This window comes from Carassius auratus, chromosome 1, assembly GCF_003368295.1.
Source record: "Carassius auratus strain Wakin chromosome 1, ASM336829v1, whole genome shotgun sequence".
NCBI classification, from domain to species: domain Eukaryota; kingdom Metazoa; phylum Chordata; class Actinopteri; order Cypriniformes; family Cyprinidae; genus Carassius; species Carassius auratus.
In genome coordinates, this window is record NC_039243.1 from 29,264,916 (window position 1) to 29,288,045 (window position 23,130).

Below are 23,130 nucleotides of genomic sequence, written 5' to 3' on the forward strand. Positions count from 1 at the left end.
CATTACTCCAGCTTTTCATGTCACATGATCCTTCAGAAGCATTTCTTATTATTATCAATATTGAAAACAGCTGCTTAATATTTTTGTGGAAACCATGATGCATTTTTTTCAGGATTCAAAGGATGTAAAGTTCACAAGGGCAGCATTCTTTTATGATATTATACATGCCTTTACTGTCAATTTAACTTAACAAAAATGACAACTTCTTCCAAAAAAAGCCCCCAAACTGTCTGCAGTCTGCACAGTACATACGTGTTTGTGGAGTCTGAACTGTGATTTCACTGGTGAACGCTCCTAGGCCGTGTTTACTGCGCGCTGCTAGTTGAAATATGTAAGTAGAAAACGGCTTCAGATTCTTCAGCAGATAACTAGAGCTGGGATCAAATGATATTTTCTGGAAGATAGAGGGTTAAAGTAATTAGCATAAAAGCAGACGCTACAAAAATGAAAACATTTTGTATGTGTGCGTCTGTGTGTACCTGCTCTGGCTGGTCTCCAAGCCTGTAAATGAGCTCATAGCCAGTGATGGCATCTGTGCCGCTGTGAGCAGGAGGGATCCACGACAGAAGAATGCTAGTCTCTGATTTCACCTCTGCCTTCAGCTCTGTGGGCTGGGATGGGACTAGAAATGAGAGGAGGAAGAAAGATGATGCTTGGAGAATGATGCAACACAAACAAAATAGGCTGCAATATTAGAATCTATAAAATAATCCTAATATCACATTCTGCGCACCTCCTGTCCTGGCAATGATGTGCAGGTCGCTGGAAAGAGGTCCATCTCCCACTGCGGTGAAGGCGAGAACTCTAATATAATAGGTTTTGTTTGGTGTCAGGTCTCGTATGTTCAAAAAATTGGCCCCTCGAACCATTTCCTTCTCCCATTGGTTCACAAGCAGCGATGAATCTGATGTGTAATACACCCTGTAACCAACCACCTGACCGTTGGCTTCCTCTGGCTCCTCCCACTGCACCATCGCCGTGGAACCACTCAGCATCCGACCTCTGACGCGACGAGGAGGGGAACTAGGCGCCTGTTCGGCCGTGCGAGCCTCCACGGTCTGACTCGGTGGGCCGCGGCCAATCGAATTCACCGCCATGACCCGGATATGGTAGTGTGAGTAGGGGCTGAGTCCACCCACGCTGTAACGAGTTGTTGCTATGGCATCAATTTCTTTAAAGGGGTCGGTGGAGGAGGCGGGACGATACTGGATGATGTAATATGAGACAGGAAGTGGATTTCCACTGTCCCACATTAGAGTAATGCTGGTGGCAGATCGCTCCATGACAACTGGAGCTCCTGGAGGATTGGGAAGGGCTACGGAAGGAAGGAAGAGATGGATAAATTAGGGTGAAATAGATTTGAAATATTAAATAATAATTTAATAATAAACACATTTAAGTGAAAATTGTTCAAACATCTGGGATCAGTAACATGCATTTATACTTTTATTAAGCAAGCGTGCATTAAACTGATCAAACATGACATTACAGACTCATAATAACTTCAAATATAATAAGAATAAGAATAAGAATTTTAGTTGAGAATCAAATCAATATATTATAATGATTTCTAAAGGACACCAAAGACTAGAGTGATGGCTCATAAAATCCAGCTTTGCCATCATCACAGGAATAATTTACATTTTACAATATATTAAAATTGAAAACTTATTTTAAATCAATAATATTTCACACTATATAACTGTTTTACTGCATATTTGATAAAGTAAAAGCAGCTTTGGTAAACATACGAGACTACTTTCTAAAAAACAACAATTATACTGCTTCCTAAAAAGCTATTTTTGGCCAAATTAAAGCGGAAATTTATTTATTTTTTCAAGGAAGGCAATCTCAATGCACTGAAACAAGCTCAGTCAGACCAAAAAATAAATAAAAATAAGATGGTGAATAAAGGGAGAGAAATGTTGATTCTGTGTGCTCTCAGAGTGAGTTGTTGTCTTTGAAGAGTGTTCCAAGTCGTCGACTTTAGTAAGCCAGGCATTAGACAGCAAGGCAGCTCTCTAGGCTTTGGAACAATCATCACCCACCCTGCTTCCTAAATATTGGCTCTGCCCATGGAACATATTGCTTAACTAAATGATCTCACTTTCTTCAATAACATTATGCATTTTCAAAGAATCTTTTAACATCACTCCTGCGTACCTTTAACTGTGATCTGAGCAATGGTTTCAATAACTCCGAGAGTCGACATGGCCACACACGTGTAGTTGACAGACTGGCTTACATCTGTGAGCTCTAAAACATTCCGCCCAATAGGCATGTCATCTTCTGGAGTCAAATCCTCTGATCCCAGCATCCACTTGACATATGGCATAGGGACGCCCACTGCCTGACAGGAGATATTCACACTTCCTCCCGGCATGATCTCATAATCCATCGGTGGCACTGAGAAGTGAGGAGGGATGCGACGCACTGAGGGTGTGAGAGACAGTGAGCCATTTAGTAATTCATCCTAAAGACATTATTAATGCTACAGAGAGCATTGCGTTGAATAGGATACACCCTCAAGATGTTGTACGCTGCAGGATATCAATCTGTGCTGTACAGAAGAGTGGGATACGATGTGGCTTTTATGTGCCAGACTTTTTGTGACGTGACTATATAATTAGAAAGGACCCATCAAATACAGCTCAACATACATATTCCACATGGCAACTCAAATTATTTTAATGTTAAAGCAAATTTATTTAGGTTTAAAAATATATTATAAAAGTTGGTGAACTGCTAGAGTACAAATCAGGGACATTTTGCTAAGAATTAGCCATGAAGAATTTCAAGACAATTTTTCTTGTGGGGTAAAGTGTGCCAGACAAATTCAAGTCTGCTTTATGAAAATGCTAATAATATACAAAATAAAACTGGGACGCATCAGTCATTTTTGTTATTTTTTTTTTAATTTATGTTAGATTCTAATTTTTATTTGTTTATCTTAAATTGTATTCTAAATCATATTTGTATAAAATTTAATTGTTAATTCATGTTAGCTCAGGAGTGTTAAATAATAAAATGTATTTAATGTAGTATAACTTTATGTAATATATACATTTATTACAGTAAAACAACTTTTGATTTTAATAATGCCAGCAAATGTAAATTAACATTAACTAAGATTAATAAATGCTTAAGAATTTTTTTTTATTATTAGTTAATGTTAACAAATGGAACCTTAGTGTAAAGTGTCATATTTCTATATAATACTTAAGCATTTTTATGGTTCTATGTTAGGGCTGCTTTCTTGTAATTGCATTAATACACCATGAAATATATTATATATATTTTATAATAAATTTTCCCTCTACTGCATTAGATTTTTTCTGGGAACAAATCTGTACCCTTCTCTCCCCTGCTTTTACAATAAATTGTGAAAATACAAAAAATGATGGTGCTGCAATGTCTCAGTGTTCTATAATTAAATGCATAACCTCTGATGAATGTATGCAATACATTTAAAAAAAAATTGTTTCGATGGACACAATTTCAGATGAGTGCATGGCATTATCATTTGCTATTAGCATGATGTTATGGAATGCAGTTAAGTAGGATCAGGTGAAAAATGTTGAATTGATATGCAGTATTAAGATCTGGAGAGTGAGTTGGACTGTCCGGAGGGAAGGGAAGGATTAGACTATGTGGATGTGAGAGTCTGAGACTTAGATTAGAGTAAGAAACACAGAGTTGGATTTGAGAGGAAGAGCACTTACCATCTCTTAACTCTACAGAGGAGTCGGCAGTGAGAAATGAGCCAACAAGGAAAAATAAACACATGATCAATAAGTTAAGAACAGATGATCTAAGAAAAATCAGACTACACAGATTCTCTGTATCTCTTCATAAGAATGTGTTAATTACAACTTTCATTTTCTGATTCTACAGCACTCAAATAAGTAACTCAAAGCTGTACCTCTGACGTAAAGGTTAGCTGGCGCCGAGTAGCGTGTTCCTTCGCTGTTGGTCGCGACACACTCGTATTTACCCTGATCAGTTTCTTCACTCTGATCAATCTGAAGTGCACCTGGATACACACGCACATATAAAGGCATTTTCATTTACAACACACACAGACTTTGCCACCAGCCCAGTCCTTCGGAAATAATGTTTTGGGTTGTGTACAAGTTAAGCTCTATAGACAGGCATATATACGTTTCGCAAAGTTAGTAAGCAATTCTATCATGATAGTGTCATCTGTCATGTCTTATATTTCTGTATTTACTTTACAGTTTATCCCGTCACAACACATTCCTCCCACACAAACTGTTTAGCATGACAGTGGTATCAGAGTATATATATATATATATATATATATATATATATATATATATATATAGGGCCGGGACTTTAACGCGTTAATTGAGATTAATTAATTACACAAAAAATAGTGCGTTAACTAAGATTAATTAATTACAGAAAAAAAATCCCGCATTTTTAATAACTTATTTTTGCACCGTGGAACGTTTCTCACTGGATGAGTTTCGGCGGACCGATTATACTGGAGCACCAACTAGCTTTCGCATATCACTGCAGCACATCGAGCCTCAAGTATCACCTCAACGCAAAACATATAGCAGCTAGCGTGGACTTTACACTTTATGTTGAACTATGTATTATTTTGTTGGTGCAACAGTTTATGTTGAACTCTTTATCGTTTTGGGCAAGGTTATTGAGAGTTGGACTTAGTATGTTATGGCCTCTGAAGCAACAGAGAGATGTTTTCTAATAGTCAGTGTTTCCAATGTTCTGAATGTAACTGACAGTATTGTGTTTTACTTAAAAAACTCTTTACAGAAGGTTCCAGCACCTATAAGCTTCCTGAATTTCTGAAATGTACTATTTCTAAATTGTTTCTAAATATGCTATTGTTACACTTCATGGCAAAAATTGCACTGGTCTGCTAGACCTGGTTGAACAAAAATAAACAATATTTTGTTGCTTAAGCTTATGTATTCAGTCATTATTCAATGGTATACTATAAATCCATGTGAAAAAAAATTACTTCTCACTGTTCTCAGGTCAAATATTTATATGCGATTTAAAATGCGATTAATTTCGATTAATTAATTACAAAGCCTCTAATTAATTAGATTAATTTTTTTAGTCGAGTCCCGGCCCTAATATATATATATATATATATATATATATATATATATATATATAAAACTGGTAACAGTTTTCCAATAACAACATAAACAAGATATTGCCTTAATATCTGAAAAATGAAAGTCTAACAAGTGTCTTTGCGTAAGAGAAAAAGAAAAGCAGTCAGCCTCTTTTAACAATGTTATTTAAATAATATTACATAAAAATAAAAAATAGCCTGATTTGTCATCCACAAAGAAATTGTTAGCTGGAAAATGAAATGATGTTTAATAAGAGGGAGAAAGAAGTAAAAAGATCCGCAGAGGGATCGGAAGAGCATGAGAAAAACAGCAAAAGCTGATCAAATGTTTTAATTTGAGCAAAGAATTTCAAGCATGTCACTGAAATTGCAAACCTAATGGTCTATATTTCACAATACAAGATAATACAGGATAATTTAGTTAGTCTCTTCTCTGCTCCCATTATTTAGCTCAAAAACATCAGTTCAAAGTCAAATTACAGCATACTGTATATATTATATTTTTCCTTTTAAGCAATGATGCAACTATTCTGGACTGGAGGGGGACAAAAAAAAAGTAGATTTTCTTCGCTTTTTGTCCCCGGCTATAAGCTTTATTATGTAATATACACATTTAAAATGTATAGCTTTCAAGGACAACAGACCAAAAACTAAAGAGGACTCTCAAATTTGTATCCAATAATATCCTCTTGAATGTTTCAGGGATGAGCATTTCGATATGTCCTGCTCACGCTTCCTGTTTCAAAGAGTAATGCATCACCCACAAGAAAGAAAACTGCACTAGACATGTGTCACAGGGTTCTTTACAAATCTGCCCCTGAAATAAAAAAGTAAATCTCTCTCCTCTTTCATTTTAAGTAGATATTTCAAATGATTTCTATCCACTCACATAATTAATGTCAATTGATACCATGAAAATATCACATTCAGATTAGATCATTGGAAAGGGGAGGTAGTTTTACATGGCAACAGAACATTAATCATGATAAACACAGTCTCTGAAAATGACATGGTTAGTCAAACAGAGAGAGAAAGAGAGAGAGAGAAAGAGGAAAGGGAAGAGGCAGAGAGAAAGAGAGTGGTAAGGTGTAGATAGATGTGGTGGGTTGCTTTAGTCTCTTACCTCGGATAGGTGTACCCCCTGGATGTGTGAGAATGAAAGCAGATGGGAGATTAAAGAGAAGACGAGTTAGTGCAGCGAGGGAGAATGACAAACAGACAGAGTGACAGAGAGAGAGAGAGCAGAAAGATAGAGGGGTAAAAAACAGCAAAAAGAAAGAGTGCAAGAAAGAGAAAGAGGGAGGAGGGAGACTCTTCATGTCTTAAGTGCAAAGTGTATGTTGAGTTTTTATGAGATGTTTTCAAATATAATTTAATATATATATATGTATGTATATATATATATATATATATATATATATATATATATATATATATATATATATATATATATACATATATAAACGTAATAAAAAAAATGCTCTGATCTGGTTTATTGCATATCCCTGTTTCAGAAATCCTTTTAACCATTCCCACAATAAAAAATATAGAAGCCTGTTTCCGCCACTGAATAAAAAATTAAAAAGGTAAATGCAACTTTCTGCATAATCTAAACTCTAAAAATCACAGTTCTGACCTTATTTTATTTTTTTCACATTTTTTTTTTACTTTATTTATTTATTTATTTATTTATTTTGTCTGAATTCTGAGACACAAACTCTATTGCGAGAAAAAAAACTTAAAAAAAAGTCAAAATGACCTTTTTTATTCAGTGGCAGAAAAAAAAACTTCCATAAAAAGGGCAAATAAGGATTAGAATTAGAAATAAAGAAAAAAGCAGCCCTGTGAAATCTAATTAATGGTTTCAGAGAAAAACAACCGATTGCAAATGCAGTGCATTTGAATAATTCATGATAGACTGTTTATTAAATTAAATAACCAGATTACAAGACTGAAGAGTGGAATAAAAAGCCAAGAATCTGCTACATCAAAGCTCTTCCCACTAAAGATGCTGTGATATCGGTGTATAAGTGTTAAATGCAAGAGAAAATACAACTGACAAAACATGACGGAAAGTTTACAACCAAGCCGTCATTGACATAGCGATAATTTAGTTTAGATTATTAGTTCATAAAACCAGTGCAACAGAGAAAATACCTTTGAAAAATTGCAAAGAACACAGAGACTTAAGACAGGCAGACTCAAGCCCAGAAAGAGAAGAAAGCCAAAAAAGGCCACGGTTTTGGGTGAAAAGCCACTGTAACATTCAGCATTGGGACATTCAAACCTATCTAGGCAACAAAGTGAAAGAAAGAAAGAGAAAGAGAGAGAGATCTGAAAGAGTGAGGGGGTAGTGATGCAGGAAATCCAATGCCGAGGGCAGTGAGCGTTTGGAGAAGTTAAAGAGTGAGCTAGTGAAGGAGGGAGTGAGAAAACGTAAGTGAGAGTGGAAGCCTCACATGTTAGAGGGACAGCGCTCAGGTAAGACTGCTGTGTGTGAACAGAACACACTATGTGCTGACTATGTGTGTGGAGAGAGGGTGACTGTACTGTTAGGGGAAATACAATATATAGATACATCATGCGCTTTACCAAGAACTATATGTTTGTTTGTTTGGAGCTTGAACATGTGAGTGTGTGTTGTGCCTCAGAATAACACACTTACCAAATGACTCTGTAGATTAAAACACAGAAAAAGAGACAGCACATTTATCACTTAAGGTACTCGTACAGCAAAAACAGTGTGTTTGAGACTGTGTGTGTGTGTGTGTGAGAAAGGCTATGGGATTCCTTTAAAGATGAACTTTAAGAGGTTTGCGGTATGGGAATTGTTTAATTGGTCTGACAGTGATTGCTTGCACGGACAATTGATTTTTCCCACTGCTATGAGTTGTCTAGTGTATGTATATTGTATTATCACCTTTTCCTTGTTTTGCTTACTTTGTACTTTTATTGTTATGTTTTCTAAAGGATGTGTGACACTGGACCACGAAACCAGTCATAATGGTCAACTTTTGAAACTGAGATTTATACAGGATCTGAACGCTGAATAAACAAGCTTTCCATTGATGTAGGATCATCTGTTGTTAGGATATGACAATATTTGAAAAATAAAAATAATGAGAAAATCACCATTAAAGTTGTCCAAATTAAGTTCTTAGCAATGCATATTACTTTTCAAAATTTAAGTTTTGATATATTACAGTAGGAGATCAACAAAATATCTCCATGGAACATGATCTTTATTTAATATCCTAATGATTTTTGGCATAAAAGAAAAATCTATAATTTTGACCCATACAATGTATGTTTGACTGGTTTTGTGCTCCAGGGTCTGCTCATATAGCAATGCACAGTATAAACACTATACACACGTTCAAAATTTGGGGTGGCTTTTTAATGTTTTTGAAAATGTCTCATGCTTACCAAAACTGTTTTTGCTCAACACAGTAATAATGAGAAATATTATTACATATTAAAATAACTGTATTCTATTTGAATGCATTTAAAATGTATTTTATTCCTGTGATGCAAAGCTGAATTTTCAGCATCATTACTTCAGTCTTCAGTGTCACATGACCCTTCAGAAAACATTATAATATTCTGAAGACAAAAATAATAGTGTTGCTTAATATTTTTGTAGAAATGTTTACAGGATTCTTTGATGAAAAGAAAGTTAAAATAAATAGCCTTTATTTAAAATAATAATAAAAATAATATATAAATGTCTTTATTGTCACTTTTGATCAATTTAATGCATCCTTGCTGAAAAAAGTATGAATTTCTTTAAAAGAATAAATAATATTAAATTAATTAAAATCTTACTGACCCCAAACTTTTCAAGCAATAGTGTACAGTATATCAATACCACATGAATTAATCTATAATATTAGATTATTATTGTTTTTCGTTTATTTAATCCAGTATCAGTTAATTATATATAGTTAGATACTTATGAATGCTAATTTTCTACTTCAAGGTAATCTTTAAAAGCGGCTAATTTAATAACACTGTTCAGTCTCTAACAAATCTGAAAATGAAAATAAAATCAATTTTCACAATGTATATTATAATGTTATCAATTGTAAATACAAACAAAATAGTAAAGTTCAATATTGCGCACAACATGAACATAATTACTACCATAACGGTATAAATTTCAATACTGGTGCATCCCTAATGAATTATGTATATGAAGTAAACACATTATCATATTATTGTTATTAATATCATTAATATTAGTAGCTTGTTTCAAGTGTAAACATAACTCAGCTGGTCATGTGATCTCAACATGTAGAACTAAACATTTTTTATAAGCTACTGATATGACTCTTCATCTCATGTGAGTGTACATTGTTTAAAATCTTTTTTTAAAGAGCTACATTTACTAAGTGCACCTTTAAAAAAACTGAGGAGAATAAGAGCACAGAGAGTGTGTAAATGAGCACACACACCTGAGCGCAGCTGTTTGATCCGCCCGTGAGTGTATGTGTCTATGGGGAGGAAATCTTTAAACCAGGTGATCTCAGGGTCAGGTGCTCCACTGGCTGCACACAGCATGGTAGCAGTGCGAGAACGCTCCACCACCTTCAGCTGAGGACCCATATCTATAGACGGGAAACCAGCGGGAAGCTGGTCCTCTGAAATAAACAAACACACATTACACTCACACCTCTGCCTTCAGGTATATTAGATCTCTACAAGCTGAAGGTGATCTTATACATATCTTGTGCAAAACAGCACACATTTTTTCAGTCTTTATTCATTAAGGATCTATTCTTGTAGCACCAACAGGTACTATTTAAAAAAATAAAAAAATAACAATATATCTAAGACTAGTTTTAATTTTACATATATATATATATATATATATATATATATATATATATATATATATATATATATATATATATATATATATATATATATATGTATTGACACACACACACACACAGAATATGTATTAAAGATGATATTTTAAGCTTTATCCAAGGTATTATTTCAGTTTAATATATTAATATATTAATGTAATATATTAATTTAACTATTAACACATTTTATTAACCATGTAATATTATTACTGTTTCATTTTGTTTTCTAAAGTCAGAAATTATGAAATACATCAGTTATCTTATTCTATAGACAGTTTAAAAAAAAGTAAGAAATAAAAAAAATATATATATAATTATATATATATATATATATATATATATATATATAAATATATTTAAATTATATATATATATATATATATATATATATATATATATATATATATATATATATATATAATATTTTAGGATTAAATAATCATATTTTGGGGTCTTTGACATAAAAAAAGTAACAATTTAGTATAAGGACCTATTAACAAGTTATTTATTAGCATGCCTATTATTAACAGATTGGCTGTTTATTAGAACTTATAAAGCACATGTTCTGCCTGGCCATATTCTACATCCCTAATTCTACCTAATACCTAAACCTAACAACTACCTTACTAACTATTAATAAGCAGCAAATTAGCAGTTTATTGATGCAAAAGTCATAGTTGCTAGCCGCAGAATTGGACCTTAAAGTGTGAAAAAAAAAAAAAAGCATAATATCCACAAAATTATCCCCAAAACAACACAGAAAATGATTAAAGCCCTTATAGATTTAGAGATTCAGCGTGGGCCTATATTTGCATATGCACCATTATTTTGCTTATTGGTCACTGCATAAAAAACTTTATCTAATTGGTATTTCCTATGAATACTCTCAGTGCAGAATTGTGTACCTACCGCGGAGAACACTGAGCCGTGTGGAGGCGCTGATCTCTCCTGCTTCATTAGATGCCACACATTCATACACAGCCTCATCACGGGGGGTCCGCAGCGGCTGCACTCGCAACACAGACCCTGAACCATCCTCAAACTCTATCACCTACACACACACACACACACACACACACACACACACACACACACACTGAAATGTGTTAGGAACTCCCTGAATAGCCTGTGTGTCTTTATAGACCATGTGTATGGCATCCTTTGAGCCAGAGCAAATGTGTGAAGTTACAGGAAATGTACTGTGGGAATCTCACTTTAGTAGTGTTACAACCATGCAGCTGATGTGTAAGCAAGCTGTCTGTACGGTTTATTTTTGTACAATTGAGATGTGTTTACCTCGAATCTCTGGTTGGTGACTTTTTTGCCTTTTCTGCTCCATGTGATTCTAGGCTGCGGATCTCCTGTGGCTTGACATACGAAGGAGGCCACGCCCCCCTGAACACCTATCTGATCAACGGGCGTCCGAGTGAACTGAGGAGGAGCTGCAGAGGAAGACAGAGATTTGTTGTCTGTTTAAGCGGAACGCAATAACAAAGCATGTGTGAACACACATTTAAAAGGAAGGCATGTCTTAAAATATGTACCACATTTTCACCACATTCCCTTGTTAAAAATGACAAAAACCTGTCTTTAAAATCATAAAACGTTTTTGAAAATCAGGCTCTGATTTCAGGTGTGCATTAAAAGTGCATTTTAACTGCAGATACTGTAAGTGGTGTGATTGATGCAGTCTGCAGCGGTTGCTAATCCACTCGATCTAAGGATGATGCACATTAATCTGCCCATCAGCTCCAAACTAATGGCATGTGTAACTATCCAAAGGCCCAGCTCAGGTTCAGACAGAACAATGAAGTGAATGCGTGGGTGAAATTTCATGTCATCACCCCCGATGATGTGCGATCAATTCACTTTACATGCTTTCATAGACACAGATAATGCTTACACTAGAAAGCCCTTGGGTGCAATTACTCTTACATTTTTATAAAGTACAATTAAAAAGACTAAATAGAGAACAATAAAATTATTATAATAATTATTATAAAATAATTTCATTAAAAAAATCTATTTAATAAAGTATTATTAACTGAAATAGTTTTTACAAATAAAAATTCTACATTTAAATTCTTAACAACTAAAACTGTAAAACTGTACTTCTTTCCTCTTCTACTAGAGAATAACGTAATGCCCATCTGATTATCTTCTTTAATGCTTTATCGTGCATCAAAATCCATGTATTAAATGTTGACGTCATTTCTTTACGTAGTCAGAGTTGTCTTGTAAACACTGATCCGAACATTTGGTGTGGTGAAGGAAACAAATGGAGGACAGCATTATAATCCCTCCAACTGCTTTAGAGCGATTGAAATTGCTTAGCATGCTCTGAAACCTTATTTTTAATAGCACGCTACACTGTAAGCTGCATTGAAGTGTGCCTTTATCTTTTGCGCTTTATCATGAAAGAGCCAGCAATTATTTTGAGTTTTAGAGGATTCTGCCTATGTTTTATGCTTGTTTGACATCTGTGTACTCACTTTCCGCATGTGCCAGCTGGAGCACGCTCAGAAGAATCAGCTGGTAGGCGCTTCTGTAGATCATGTGACCTCTGGCCATCCTCTCATTGGCTTATCTGTGGATCACCAAGCTGTAAGTGCACTCATAACCTAAAGTAAACATGTGAACAAGTAAACATATCTGTCAGTCACGTGTGTAGGCCGCAGCACGACATGAATTGATTACATCAATCAATTAGTACTCTTTGTGTAAGACTTTCTCTGAGGACCAGATCACAAATCACTGAGTGGTCACTTAACATAGAGCCTTCACAGACAGAGAGTAGTCGAGCTTGCATTAAAGGAATAGTTCACCCAAAAACAAATGTTGTTCCAAACTGAATAGAGGACTGTTGAGCTCCAAAACATAAGTAAAAAAAAGAAACAAATAAACAAACATAAATAAAGCAGCATAAAAGAAGCCCATATGATTTGTGATAATGTATATTCAAAGTCAACTTACTGAAACTCTTGCTGTAACTGTGACTGACATCAATGTCAGTGTTGTTTTATGTTTCAGAGTGCTTTTACACCTTTATTTTTTATTATTCTACATGCTTCCAATCGGACAGATTTGTCCACAATCTGGCTCATAGTCTTAAATCAATGTCCCGGGAGGAAGACTTTGTTAGAGAATTAATCAATTAGTCAATTAGTTTCGCTAGCAGTTATAAGTACTCTATCTTCAAATTATTATTAGCTAATAGCTATTAAAAACAAAAGTCAATCAAGGCAATAGCAGCATATGATGTCACTTTCATCACAGATATTTAAAGATAAATTAGTGACCTCCCCAAATGGGAACTCCACCTTTAAAAAGGCCTGTTTTATGAGTTCTCCCCCGGATTTAGCGAGCTCCACTCCTATCGACTGCATCATTTTTCATCCACACAACAGACTTCTTGCATACTACTTATAAAGTTACTCTAAAATGTTTTCTTCTCTGCTTTGAGCATAAATACATCATCTCAAAATCAGCCTTGTACAGCCGCTTCTGCGAACACAAATGGTGGTAGAGCATTGCGTTAGCAGCACAAAAGGTTGTGGGTTCGATTCCCAGGGAACACAAATACTGGTAAAAAACATTATAGCCTTAATGCACTGTAAGTGGCTTTGGATAAAAGCGTCTGTTAAATGCATAAATGTAAAAATGTAAATAACTCCGCAACGCTCTCCAGCCTAACACTCACAGTACTATTAAGTTAATACTATGAACATCATGCAAATATTATATTCACACAAATAAAATACATGCGCAACAGTTACATTATTGCCCATATAAGACAAACCATTACACAAACATCAGGAATAGGTTACATTTTTAAATATATTACCATATAAAATGATATATTGCAGTAGAATTTCACAGTATTAATGCAGACTTGGTGACTAATTTCAAAACAATTATAATATATTACAGAAACATTAAAAAGTCGTTAGGAACCCAACACTTTTAAAGGTACGGTAAGTGTTTAGAGTGGCATAAATACAGAATTTTCATCTAATCATTTAATTTACTTCAGAATGTTGTCGCTTATTCTATTAGTATTAAGTGTTGCGATAAAATGTCACAATCTCACTTTGGACTATTCAGTTTGCACATTTTCCCTGTTGTGTTGGTTATTATAGTTATCAGTTTGATTTCGTCCTTTAGTTCAGGTGTGTGCCATTAATTATCCTTGTTGCACATGTACTTAAGTTGTGGTGGGTTCTTGTCTGAATCAATTGTGTTGTAGCTGTTCTCTTGATATGCATTTAGTCTTTTGTCTTCATCGTGTTCGTTCTGCAGCACGGCTGTGTGACAAACATTACAACAATCTGCCATTACACACACTTTACAACTGTCAGCTGAGTTAACGAAAAAGTTTTATAAGGGGAAAGCTGACAGTAGGATGAACAAAAACCAATAACAACTGTCCTGGTTATAGCAAACGTGGGAAGAAAAATCATTTTAAAGTTATACAGAGTTCAGATTATAACTCTGTAAAACTTTAAGTATAAAAACAGCATGTAATATATGATAATTTGAGACAGCTCCTAAAGGCCTCTCTCTCTAGCAGGCTGGAAAACTTTACAGTAAACTCAATAATTATAACATTCAGCCCATAAATGTATAATGCATCTTGCTTCTGAAAATATAACGACGAGAACAAGAGAGAGAGGTAGAAAGAGTTGGGTGGGCAGTTGAACTGCACTAAGTAAAAGTTAAATAAAATATGGATGCTGTGCATGGGAGACTGCCACAGATGGGGGGAGTGTTGGGAATCGCTATGGTAACTCTGCCCCCATGAGCACCATGCTTGTCACATCGCATCACATCATTAAGAGAGAGAGTGGTTGCAGACCCCCTCATCCGTGCTGCCTCCCCTGTGTCCCATCTATATTTAATTCCTCCACTGCTCTCTGAGGCTTCCTTCACTTTTACAGCACTGAGAGAGAAAAGACCACACGTGTCACTTCCTGCAGGGAATCATGATGATGTAGGAAACGGGGAACGGTGACACGTACAAACCCCCAAAATGATGTGTGTTTCCACACGCTAGTATTCTGCTGTGGAGGAAATGGGTCAGTCTGACCTCTGACCTGTGTAAAACTGAAGCCATTCAAACCCCTAAACCTGCACACACACACACACATACACTCCATCTGCCTCATTTGGAAAACACTCCGCATCAGCTTTACACAATCCTGTCACGGTAGGAAATCCAGTGTTTCCTCCGTGTCATGTTTTGTGGTTGTTTTTGTACTTACGTTGTCTCCATGTGCTCGTTTAGTTGATTGTCATCACCTGGGTGTTGATTGTCTCGCTCCAGCTGATCCTCATCACACCTCAGCTACTTATACTCACCTCGCTCTCTCTCTGTTGTCAGATCCTCTCTCATGTCTCCGTGTCCTAGTTGGATTACCGTCTTCCGTGTTCGTGTGCTGGATTGGGTTCGTGTTGTCGTCCTCGTGTCAGTGTTCCGGTCTGTTCCTGGTTTCAACCATTGACCACCTTCACCTGCACCATCGACTTCACCATCCAGCTCTTCTCACGCCACCGTAGACCTTCCTTGCCATTGCCAACATTCTGGACTCTCTTTCTAATAAACATCATCTGATTGCCTGCAATTGCTTCCTCCTCTTTTACCTGTCGTTACAGTAGGATCTGACCATCATGGAAGCAGCAGGCGATCGCTCCCCATCTCATCTGGAGGAATTTCTGCAGAGAGCCGTGGGTCGTATGGATCGCCAAGACAAGGCGATAGATGAGATGGGTCGAGCCTTCCAAGCAATGGTGACGAAGGTGTCCGAGCTCGCTCTCCAGACTCAACACCAACAACAACCGCCACCCGCTGCGCCTCCCACGCCACCCACACCGCCGATCGTCTCCGGGGGTATTTTCCAGCCCGAACCACGCCTCCCCATCCCTGAGAAATATGCGGGTGAGCCAGAGTTTTGTCGATCATTCCTGTCTCATTGTTCTCTGCACTTCGCCATGCAGCCCCGCACGTTCTACACCGAGGAAATGAAGGTGGCATTCGTCTTGTCACTACTGACGGGAAGGGCTGCCCTCTGGGGGACGGCGGTGTGGGAGAACCAAGACAGCTGCTGTGCCTCGTTCCACGCCCTTTCGGAGGAGATGAGACGGGTCTTCGACCGCTCCGTCGCCGGGAGGGAAGCGGCTAGACTTCTCACGGACCTACGTCAAGAGGACAGGTCCGTATCCGATTACTCGATTGAGTTCCGCACCCTGGCGGCGGAGTGTAAGTGGAACGAAGAGGCGCAGTGGGATCACTTCCTGCATGGGTTGGCTGACCGCATCCAACAGGAGATCCGCGCCGTCGAGCTCCCCACTTCTCTCAATAGCCTGATTGACCTCACCATCAGAGTTGACAACCGACTCGATCAAGCCGCCAGACGGAGGGGGAGAGCAGTTCTCGCGAACAGACCGGAGGCTCAGTGTCAGCGCTCAGAGGTTGCGGTCAGCCCACCGGGAGATCTTGAACCCATGCAGGTGGGGCGAGCTCGGCTCTCCCGGGAGGAGAGGATCAGGCGGAGATCCCTGGGACTATGTTTATACTGCGGCAGCCAAGAACATCACATCCAGCGTTGTCCGGTAAAAGACCAAGCCCGATAGTAAAACGGAGGCTACTATCGGGTGGGATCTCTGCCAGGAAGACCTCATCTACATCGACACTCCTTCCGGTGAGTCTACGGTGGTCCACCCACGCACTCGATCATCACGCTTTGTTGGATTCTGGGGCAGAGGGTAGTTTCATGGACTTCAAGTTCGCTTGTAAGCTTAACATTCCTCTCACCTCCCTCAAACACCCCATTGCACCCTTTGCTCTCAACGGACACAGACTACCAGTCATCACACAGACCACCTTACCTGTTTCTCTCATCACATCTGGCAACCATACAGAGGAGATCTCATTTTACATCACGGACTCACCTCAATCCCCCATCGTTCTCGGTCACACCTGGCTTCAGAAACACAACCCCAGGATCAATTGGCGCCTTGGATCCGTGGTTAGCTGGAGCGAGGAATGTCATTTGTCTTGTCTTTTGTCTGCTGGTGTTAATGTTTCTGAGTCTGTGTTTCAGGGGGAAGCAGTGGATTTGGCTAGCGTGCCCGCGGAGTACCACGACCTGAAGGAGGTGTTCAGTAAGTCTCGTGCTGATTCTCTTCCTCCTCATCGTCCCTATGACTGTGCGATAGAGTTATTGCCAGGTACTTCTCCGCCTAAGGGCAAGTTATATTCTTTGTCTATTCCAGAGACGGCGGCCATGGAGAAATATATATCCAGTTCTCTAGCAACGGGGTTTATCCGCCCTTCTTCTTCTCCAGCGGGGGCGGGGTTCTTTTTTGTGGGAAAGAAGGACGGATCCTTGCGACCTTGCATTGACTACCGAGGGCTGAACAACATAACGGTAAAGAATACCTATCCTTTGCCGCTTATGTCTTCAGCTTTTGAGAGGTTGCAGGGAGCGTCCGTTTTCACTAAATTGGACTTACGTAATGCTTATCATTTGGTCCGCATCAGGGAGGGGGATGAGTGGAAGACTGCCTTTAACACCCCTAGAGGCCATTTTGAGTACTGCGTGATGCCGTTCGGGCTAACGAACTCGCCGGCAGTCTTCCAAGCACTCGTTAAGGACGTGTTGCGAGACATGGTCGATCTGTTCATATATGTTTACCTGGATGACATATTGATTTTTTCTTCGTCTCTCCAGGAACACGTGCAACACGTACGACGAGTGCTTCTGTGGTTGCTAGAGAATGGATTGTTTGTCAAGGCGGAGAAATGCGTTTTTCATGCACAGTCTGTTTCTTTTCTAGGACACATCATTTCGACTGAGGGTGTTCGCATGGATCCTGAGAAGGTTAAGGCTGTGGTAAATTGGCCATCCCCAGAGTCTCGCAAGGCCCTGCAGAGATTTCTGGGGTTCGCCAATTTTTACCGGCGTTTCATTCGCAATTTCAGCCAACTAGCCGCTCCTCTGACCGCCTTGACCTCCCCTAGTTTGACGTTCAGGTGGTCAAACGCAGCTGAGGCTGCGTTTGCCAAACTGAGAAGCTGCTTTGTTTCAGCTCCCATTCTCGTCACCCCTGATCGCTCACGTCAATTCATAGTGGAGGTCGACGCGTCAGAGGTGGGGGTAGGAGCAGTGTTATCCCAACGCGCATCCTCAGACGGAAAGGTGCATCCATGCGCGTATTATTCTCACCGTTTATCCCCTGCGGAGGTTAATTATGACATTGGCAATCGAGAGTTGTTGGCAGTCAAACTTGCACTGGAAGAATGGCGTCACTGGCTTGAGGGGTCGGGTGTACCTTTCATTGTATGGACGGACCATAAGAATCTCGAATACATTAGAACCGCCAAAAGACTTAACTCCAGGCAGGCTCGGTGGGCATTGTTTTTCGGTCGTTTCGATTTTACACTTTCTTACCGGCCGGGTTCCAAAAACATCAAACCCGATGCTTTATCCCGTCTTTTTGAGCGTTCCGATCGTACTGCTACTCCCGAGCCCATTTTACCGGGGACCATCATTATCTCCGCGCTCAGATGGGAGGTCGAATCGAAGGTGTTGACTGCCTTAGAAGGGGTAACGCCCCCGGCTCGTTGCCCACCGAACCGATTGTTTGTGCCGGAGGGGTTACGGTCAGACGTTCTCCAGTGGGGTCATTGTTCCAGTATGGTATGGCTCGTGACGTCCACGACTTCGTCTTGGCTTGTTCAGTTTGCGCTATTGGTAAGACTTCCAATCGACCTCCAGATGGGTTACTCTTACCGCTGTCTGTCCCTTCGAGACCCTGGTCCCACATTTCGCTAGATTTTATTACCGCCCTCCCGCCCTCTAAAGGCAATACGGTGATTTTAACCGTAGTGGACCGGTTCTCGAAGGCGACTCATTTTATTCCCTTGCCCAAATTACCTTCAGCCAAGGAAACAGCGGTAGCTGTCATTGACCACGTCTTCCGTATACATGGCCTTCCGACAGACGTGGTTTCTGACAGGGGTCCCCAATTTGTGTCCAAATTTTGGCGAGAATTTTGTAAATTGTTAGGAGCGACTGTTAGTCTTTCTTCCGGGTTCCATCCCCAGAGCAATGGTCAAACCGAGCGAGCCATGTCGAGAGGGTTTTGCGATGTTTGGCTTCCAATAATCCTTCGTCCTGGTGTCAGCAACTCTCAGTTGTGGAGTACGCACACAATTCTTTGCCAGTGTCATCTACGGGCATGTCTCCATTTAAGTGTAGTTTAGGGTACCAACCACCTAATTTTGTCAGTACGGAATCCGAGGTTTCGGTCCCCTCCGCACACGCACTAGTCCAGAGGTGTCACCGCACCTGGACCAGAGCTCGCAGAGCTCTGCTCCAGGCTAGGTCGCGCACCAAGGCTAAGGCCGATCGGCACCGGTCGAAGCCTCCCCGTTACGTCGTCGGTCAAAGAGTGTGGCTTTCTACCCAGAATATTCCTATGCGTTCCGTTTCTAACAAACTTGCTCCCAAATTTATTGGCCCGTTTTCTATTACCAAGATTATTAATCCGGTAACCGTGCGTCTTAGCCTTCCTCCGGCGTACAGGAGGATTCATCCCGTGTTCCATGTGTCCAAAATTAAATCGGTGATTTCTTCCCGTCTTAATCCGCCTGCCCCGGTTCCCCCCCCGCCTCGTCTCGTTAATGGGGAAACCACCTATTTGGTTAATCGTATTCTGGACTCTAGACGGAGGGGACGCGGTTTTCAGTACTTGGTGGATTGGGAGGGTTACGGTCCGGAGGAGAGAAGCTGGGTTCCTGCTCGGGACATATTGGATCACCACCTTATAGATGATTACAATCTACAGGTAAAGCAGGCTGGGAACGTCAGGTGACGTCCTAGGGGAGAGGGTACTGTCACGGTAGGAAATCCAGTGTTTCCTCCGTGTCATGTTTTGTGATTGTTTTTGTACTTACGTTGTCTCCATGTGCTCGTTTAGTTGATTGTCATCACCTGGGTGTTGATTGTCTCGCTCCAGCTGATCCTCATCACACCTCAGCTACTTATACTCACCTCGCTCTCTCTCTGTTGTCAGATCCTCTCTCATGTCTCCGTGTCCTAGTTGGATTACCGTCTTCCGTGTTTGTGTGCTGGATTGGGTTCGTGTTGTCGTCCTCGTGTCAGTGTTCCGGTCTGTTCCTGGTTTCAACCATTGACCACCTTCACCTGCACCATCGACTTCACCATCCAGCTCTTCTCACGCCACCGTAGACCTTCCTTGCCATTGCCAACATTCTGGACTCTCTTTCTAATAAACATCATCTGATTGCCTGCAATTGCTTCCTCCTCTTTTACCTGTCGTTACAAATCCCTAATACACATTATTATCAGGAAAATATGTAGATTTATGCAAGGCATCAGCAGAGTATATCCACCAAAGATACGTTACAGCTAAGACCAATGGTGAAAATGCTGCTGTTACTGTATGTATTTTTCTCATTTATATTTCATAAGAATTTCAGTAAAAAAATAATTTTTTTTACATTAAATATTAAAAATTAAAAGAATACCAATTTTTAAAAAATGCATGTAGCACAGAAAAATGTATTGCTACTGCATATATGACAGTCCCTCCAGAAAAACGCGGATATTTTTTGTGATTGTTGCGGGCAAAAATCCTTGATTTTGCGGCACGTTTTCTTAAAAAATGCGATGGAATATGCGGGATATTTTTGCAATTTTATGCGATGAAATTGCATTAACTTGCAAAAACTGCGGTTTGATGAAAAAGAGAAAAAAAGGTCCCCAACACCTTTTTCTCACTAGGCTACTACCTTAATGTAAAGAGTATTTTCTTATTACTTCCTACTTCTTACAACTGTAAAGTTGCATCAACTTCTGAATGAAACTACAACAGTGTTAGTAGCCTAGTGAGAAGGGGGTGTTGGGGGATCACCTTTTTTTCTCTATTTCATAAAACCGCAGTTTTCGCTAGTTCTCGCAATATAAATTGGCTCCACTGCCATGTAACAAATCGGGAAACTGCTTCGCGCGTTCTTTTGCGCTTTTTTTTGTTGGCAAATAAGAATTATTTGCGTGCATCAAGTTTCACCCTGGTTTCACCGCGGGGTTTGCAGATGATGTTCACTTCACGTTATTACGTCACTTCATAAGGTTCCCATGGGAATAGTGGGAAAATGGTGCTTTACTTGTGTGAAGTAACCGCAACATTTTTGTTAATGTGGTTGTAATAGCACATCATCTTTCAATGTATTTTTCTTAATTAATTTTTTTTTTTACATTTTAAATTAAATAAAAATTTATTTGTTTTAGACTTTTCAAAATCCTACAAATATTTGTTAGTTTACAGATTTAAATTAGAATCTGGATTGTAGATTTTCAATGTGGATTTTGTGTTTGTTTGTTTGTGTGTGTGTGGATTATTTTCCTCTCCCCTGTGTTAGAGGCATACGCTACCCTGCCTAATCTGGAAAGAACAGAGATCATTATGATAACCTGATATTTCCTGCTTCAACTCCATTTGTGCCAGAAGTCGATAGCTAAGTTTTGTGGCTACGTCTGTGTGCATATAAGAGAGACAGAGCGAGAGAGAGCAAGAGACAAGAGACTATGAAAGAAAGCAGACAGCAAGTGTGTATTTGTGGAACAGCGAGACATAGCAGCTGACTAAACAAATCGTCATCTTTTTTACTTATTCAAAGATGCAAGGAGTCAAATAATTGATATTTATGACACAATTAGACTGCAGTTAGGTGATATTTAGTCTTGATGAGAGGGCTAACAGCATGTCATACAACACAGAGTGTCTGTGAAGAGCTTTTAGCCTATTTGGAGTACATGTTAAAAGGAGAGTTTACATAAAAATAACACCTTTTTTTGTATTTATTTCATTCATTTATTTCAGTCATTCCAAACACATAGCCTATTTCATAGAATATCCTGCCTGTTATTTTAAATTAAACTAGATAGTAAAGTTTGTTTTCAAACTTTAAGTTGGCTTGAAAAAGCCTGGCCAGAAAGTTAGAAAAATGTAGAAAGTTTGAAAAGCTTAAAAAGTTTTAAAAATGTAAAAGTTTGAAAAGTTAAGAAGTTTAAAAAAGAAAGTGATTAACATATTACTAGCATTATAAGCAAGTGACTACCATGTCGTTAGCATGATTAGCAAAGTTGTTAACATGTTTCTAGCATGTTGAGAGCATGATTTTAGCATGATTAGCATTTTGCTAGCATGTTTCTAGCATGTGACTAGCATGTTTCTAGCATGATTAGCATGTTGCTAGCATGTCGCTAACATTTTGCTAGCATGATTAGCATGTTGCTAGCATGTTTGTAGCATGATTAGCATGTTGCTAACATGTTTCTAGCATGATTAGCATGTGGCTAGCATGTTGTTAGCATGTTTCGAGCATGATTAGCATGTTGCTAGTATGTCGCTAACATTTTGCTAGCATGATTAGCATGTTGCTAGCATGTTTGTAGCATGATTAGCATGTTGTTAACATTTTGGTAGCATGATTAGCATGTGGCTAGCATGTCTCTAGCATGATTTTCATGTTGCTAGCATTTTATTAACATGATTAGCAAGTGACTAGCATGTCGTTAGCATGTTTGTAGCATGATTAGCATTTTGCTAGCATTTTGCTAGCATGATTAGCATGTTGCTAGCATTCCACTAGCATGTTTGTAGAATGATTAGCATGTTGTTAACATTTCGCTAGCATTTTGTTAGCATGATTAGCATGTTGCTAATATGTTTGTAGCATGATTAGCATGTTGCTAGCATGTCGCTAGCATGTTTGTAGCATTATTAGCATTTTGCTAACATGTTTCTAGTATGATTAGCATGTTGCTATCATGTAACTAACATTTTGCTAGCATGATTAGCATGTTGCTAGCATTTTTCTAGCATGATTAGCATGTTGCTAGCATGTTTCTAGCATGATTAGCATGTGACTAGCATGTTGTTAGCATGTTTCTAGCATGATTAGCATGTTGCTAGCACGTCGCTAACATTTTGCTAGCATGATTAGCATGTTGCTAGCATGTTTGTAGCATGATTAGCATGTTGCTAACATGTTTCTAGCATGATTAGCATGTGGCTAGCATGTCTCTAGCATGTTGT

At 38.8% G+C, this 23,130-nt stretch overlaps 1 protein-coding gene and 1 long non-coding RNA gene across 11 annotated transcripts in view; one reads left to right on the forward strand and one right to left on the reverse strand.

The window, feature by feature from the left end:
- LOC113106515 (receptor-type tyrosine-protein phosphatase S-like) overlaps window positions 1-23,130 on the reverse strand; it is a 67,450-nt gene that overhangs the window by 18,897 nt on the left and 25,423 nt on the right. For 3 of the 10 annotated variants that reach the window (XM_026268522.1, XM_026268577.1, XM_026268533.1), the window contains 12 exons: window positions 12,498-12,626; window positions 11,302-11,447; window positions 10,915-11,056; window positions 9,589-9,774; window positions 7,800-7,808; window positions 6,258-6,275; window positions 3,923-4,033; window positions 3,723-3,734; window positions 2,164-2,433; window positions 734-1,315; window positions 480-622; window positions 253-394 (listed from right to left, as the gene is read on the reverse strand). In XM_026268522.1, coding sequence (XP_026124307.1) covers window positions 253-394; window positions 480-622; window positions 734-1,315; window positions 2,164-2,433; window positions 3,723-3,734; window positions 3,923-4,033; window positions 6,258-6,275; window positions 7,800-7,808; window positions 9,589-9,774; window positions 10,915-11,056; window positions 11,302-11,447; window positions 12,498-12,576 — 1,840 coding nt within the window. In that variant the 5' untranslated portion in view covers window positions 12,577-12,626. The remainder of the gene's footprint in view (window positions 1-252; window positions 395-479; window positions 623-733; window positions 1,316-2,163; window positions 2,434-3,722; window positions 3,735-3,922; window positions 4,034-6,257; window positions 6,276-7,799; window positions 7,809-9,588; window positions 9,775-10,914; window positions 11,057-11,301; window positions 11,448-12,497; window positions 12,627-23,130) is intronic. The other 7 variants (XM_026268549.1, XM_026268588.1, XM_026268557.1 and 4 more) reach the window with 4 other exon arrangements.
- On the forward strand, window positions 6,870-11,666 carry LOC113106554 (uncharacterized). Its single transcript, XR_003292502.1, has 2 exons — window positions 6,870-7,615; window positions 11,355-11,666. It is a non-coding gene; the product is annotated as an uncharacterized LOC113106554 (long non-coding RNA).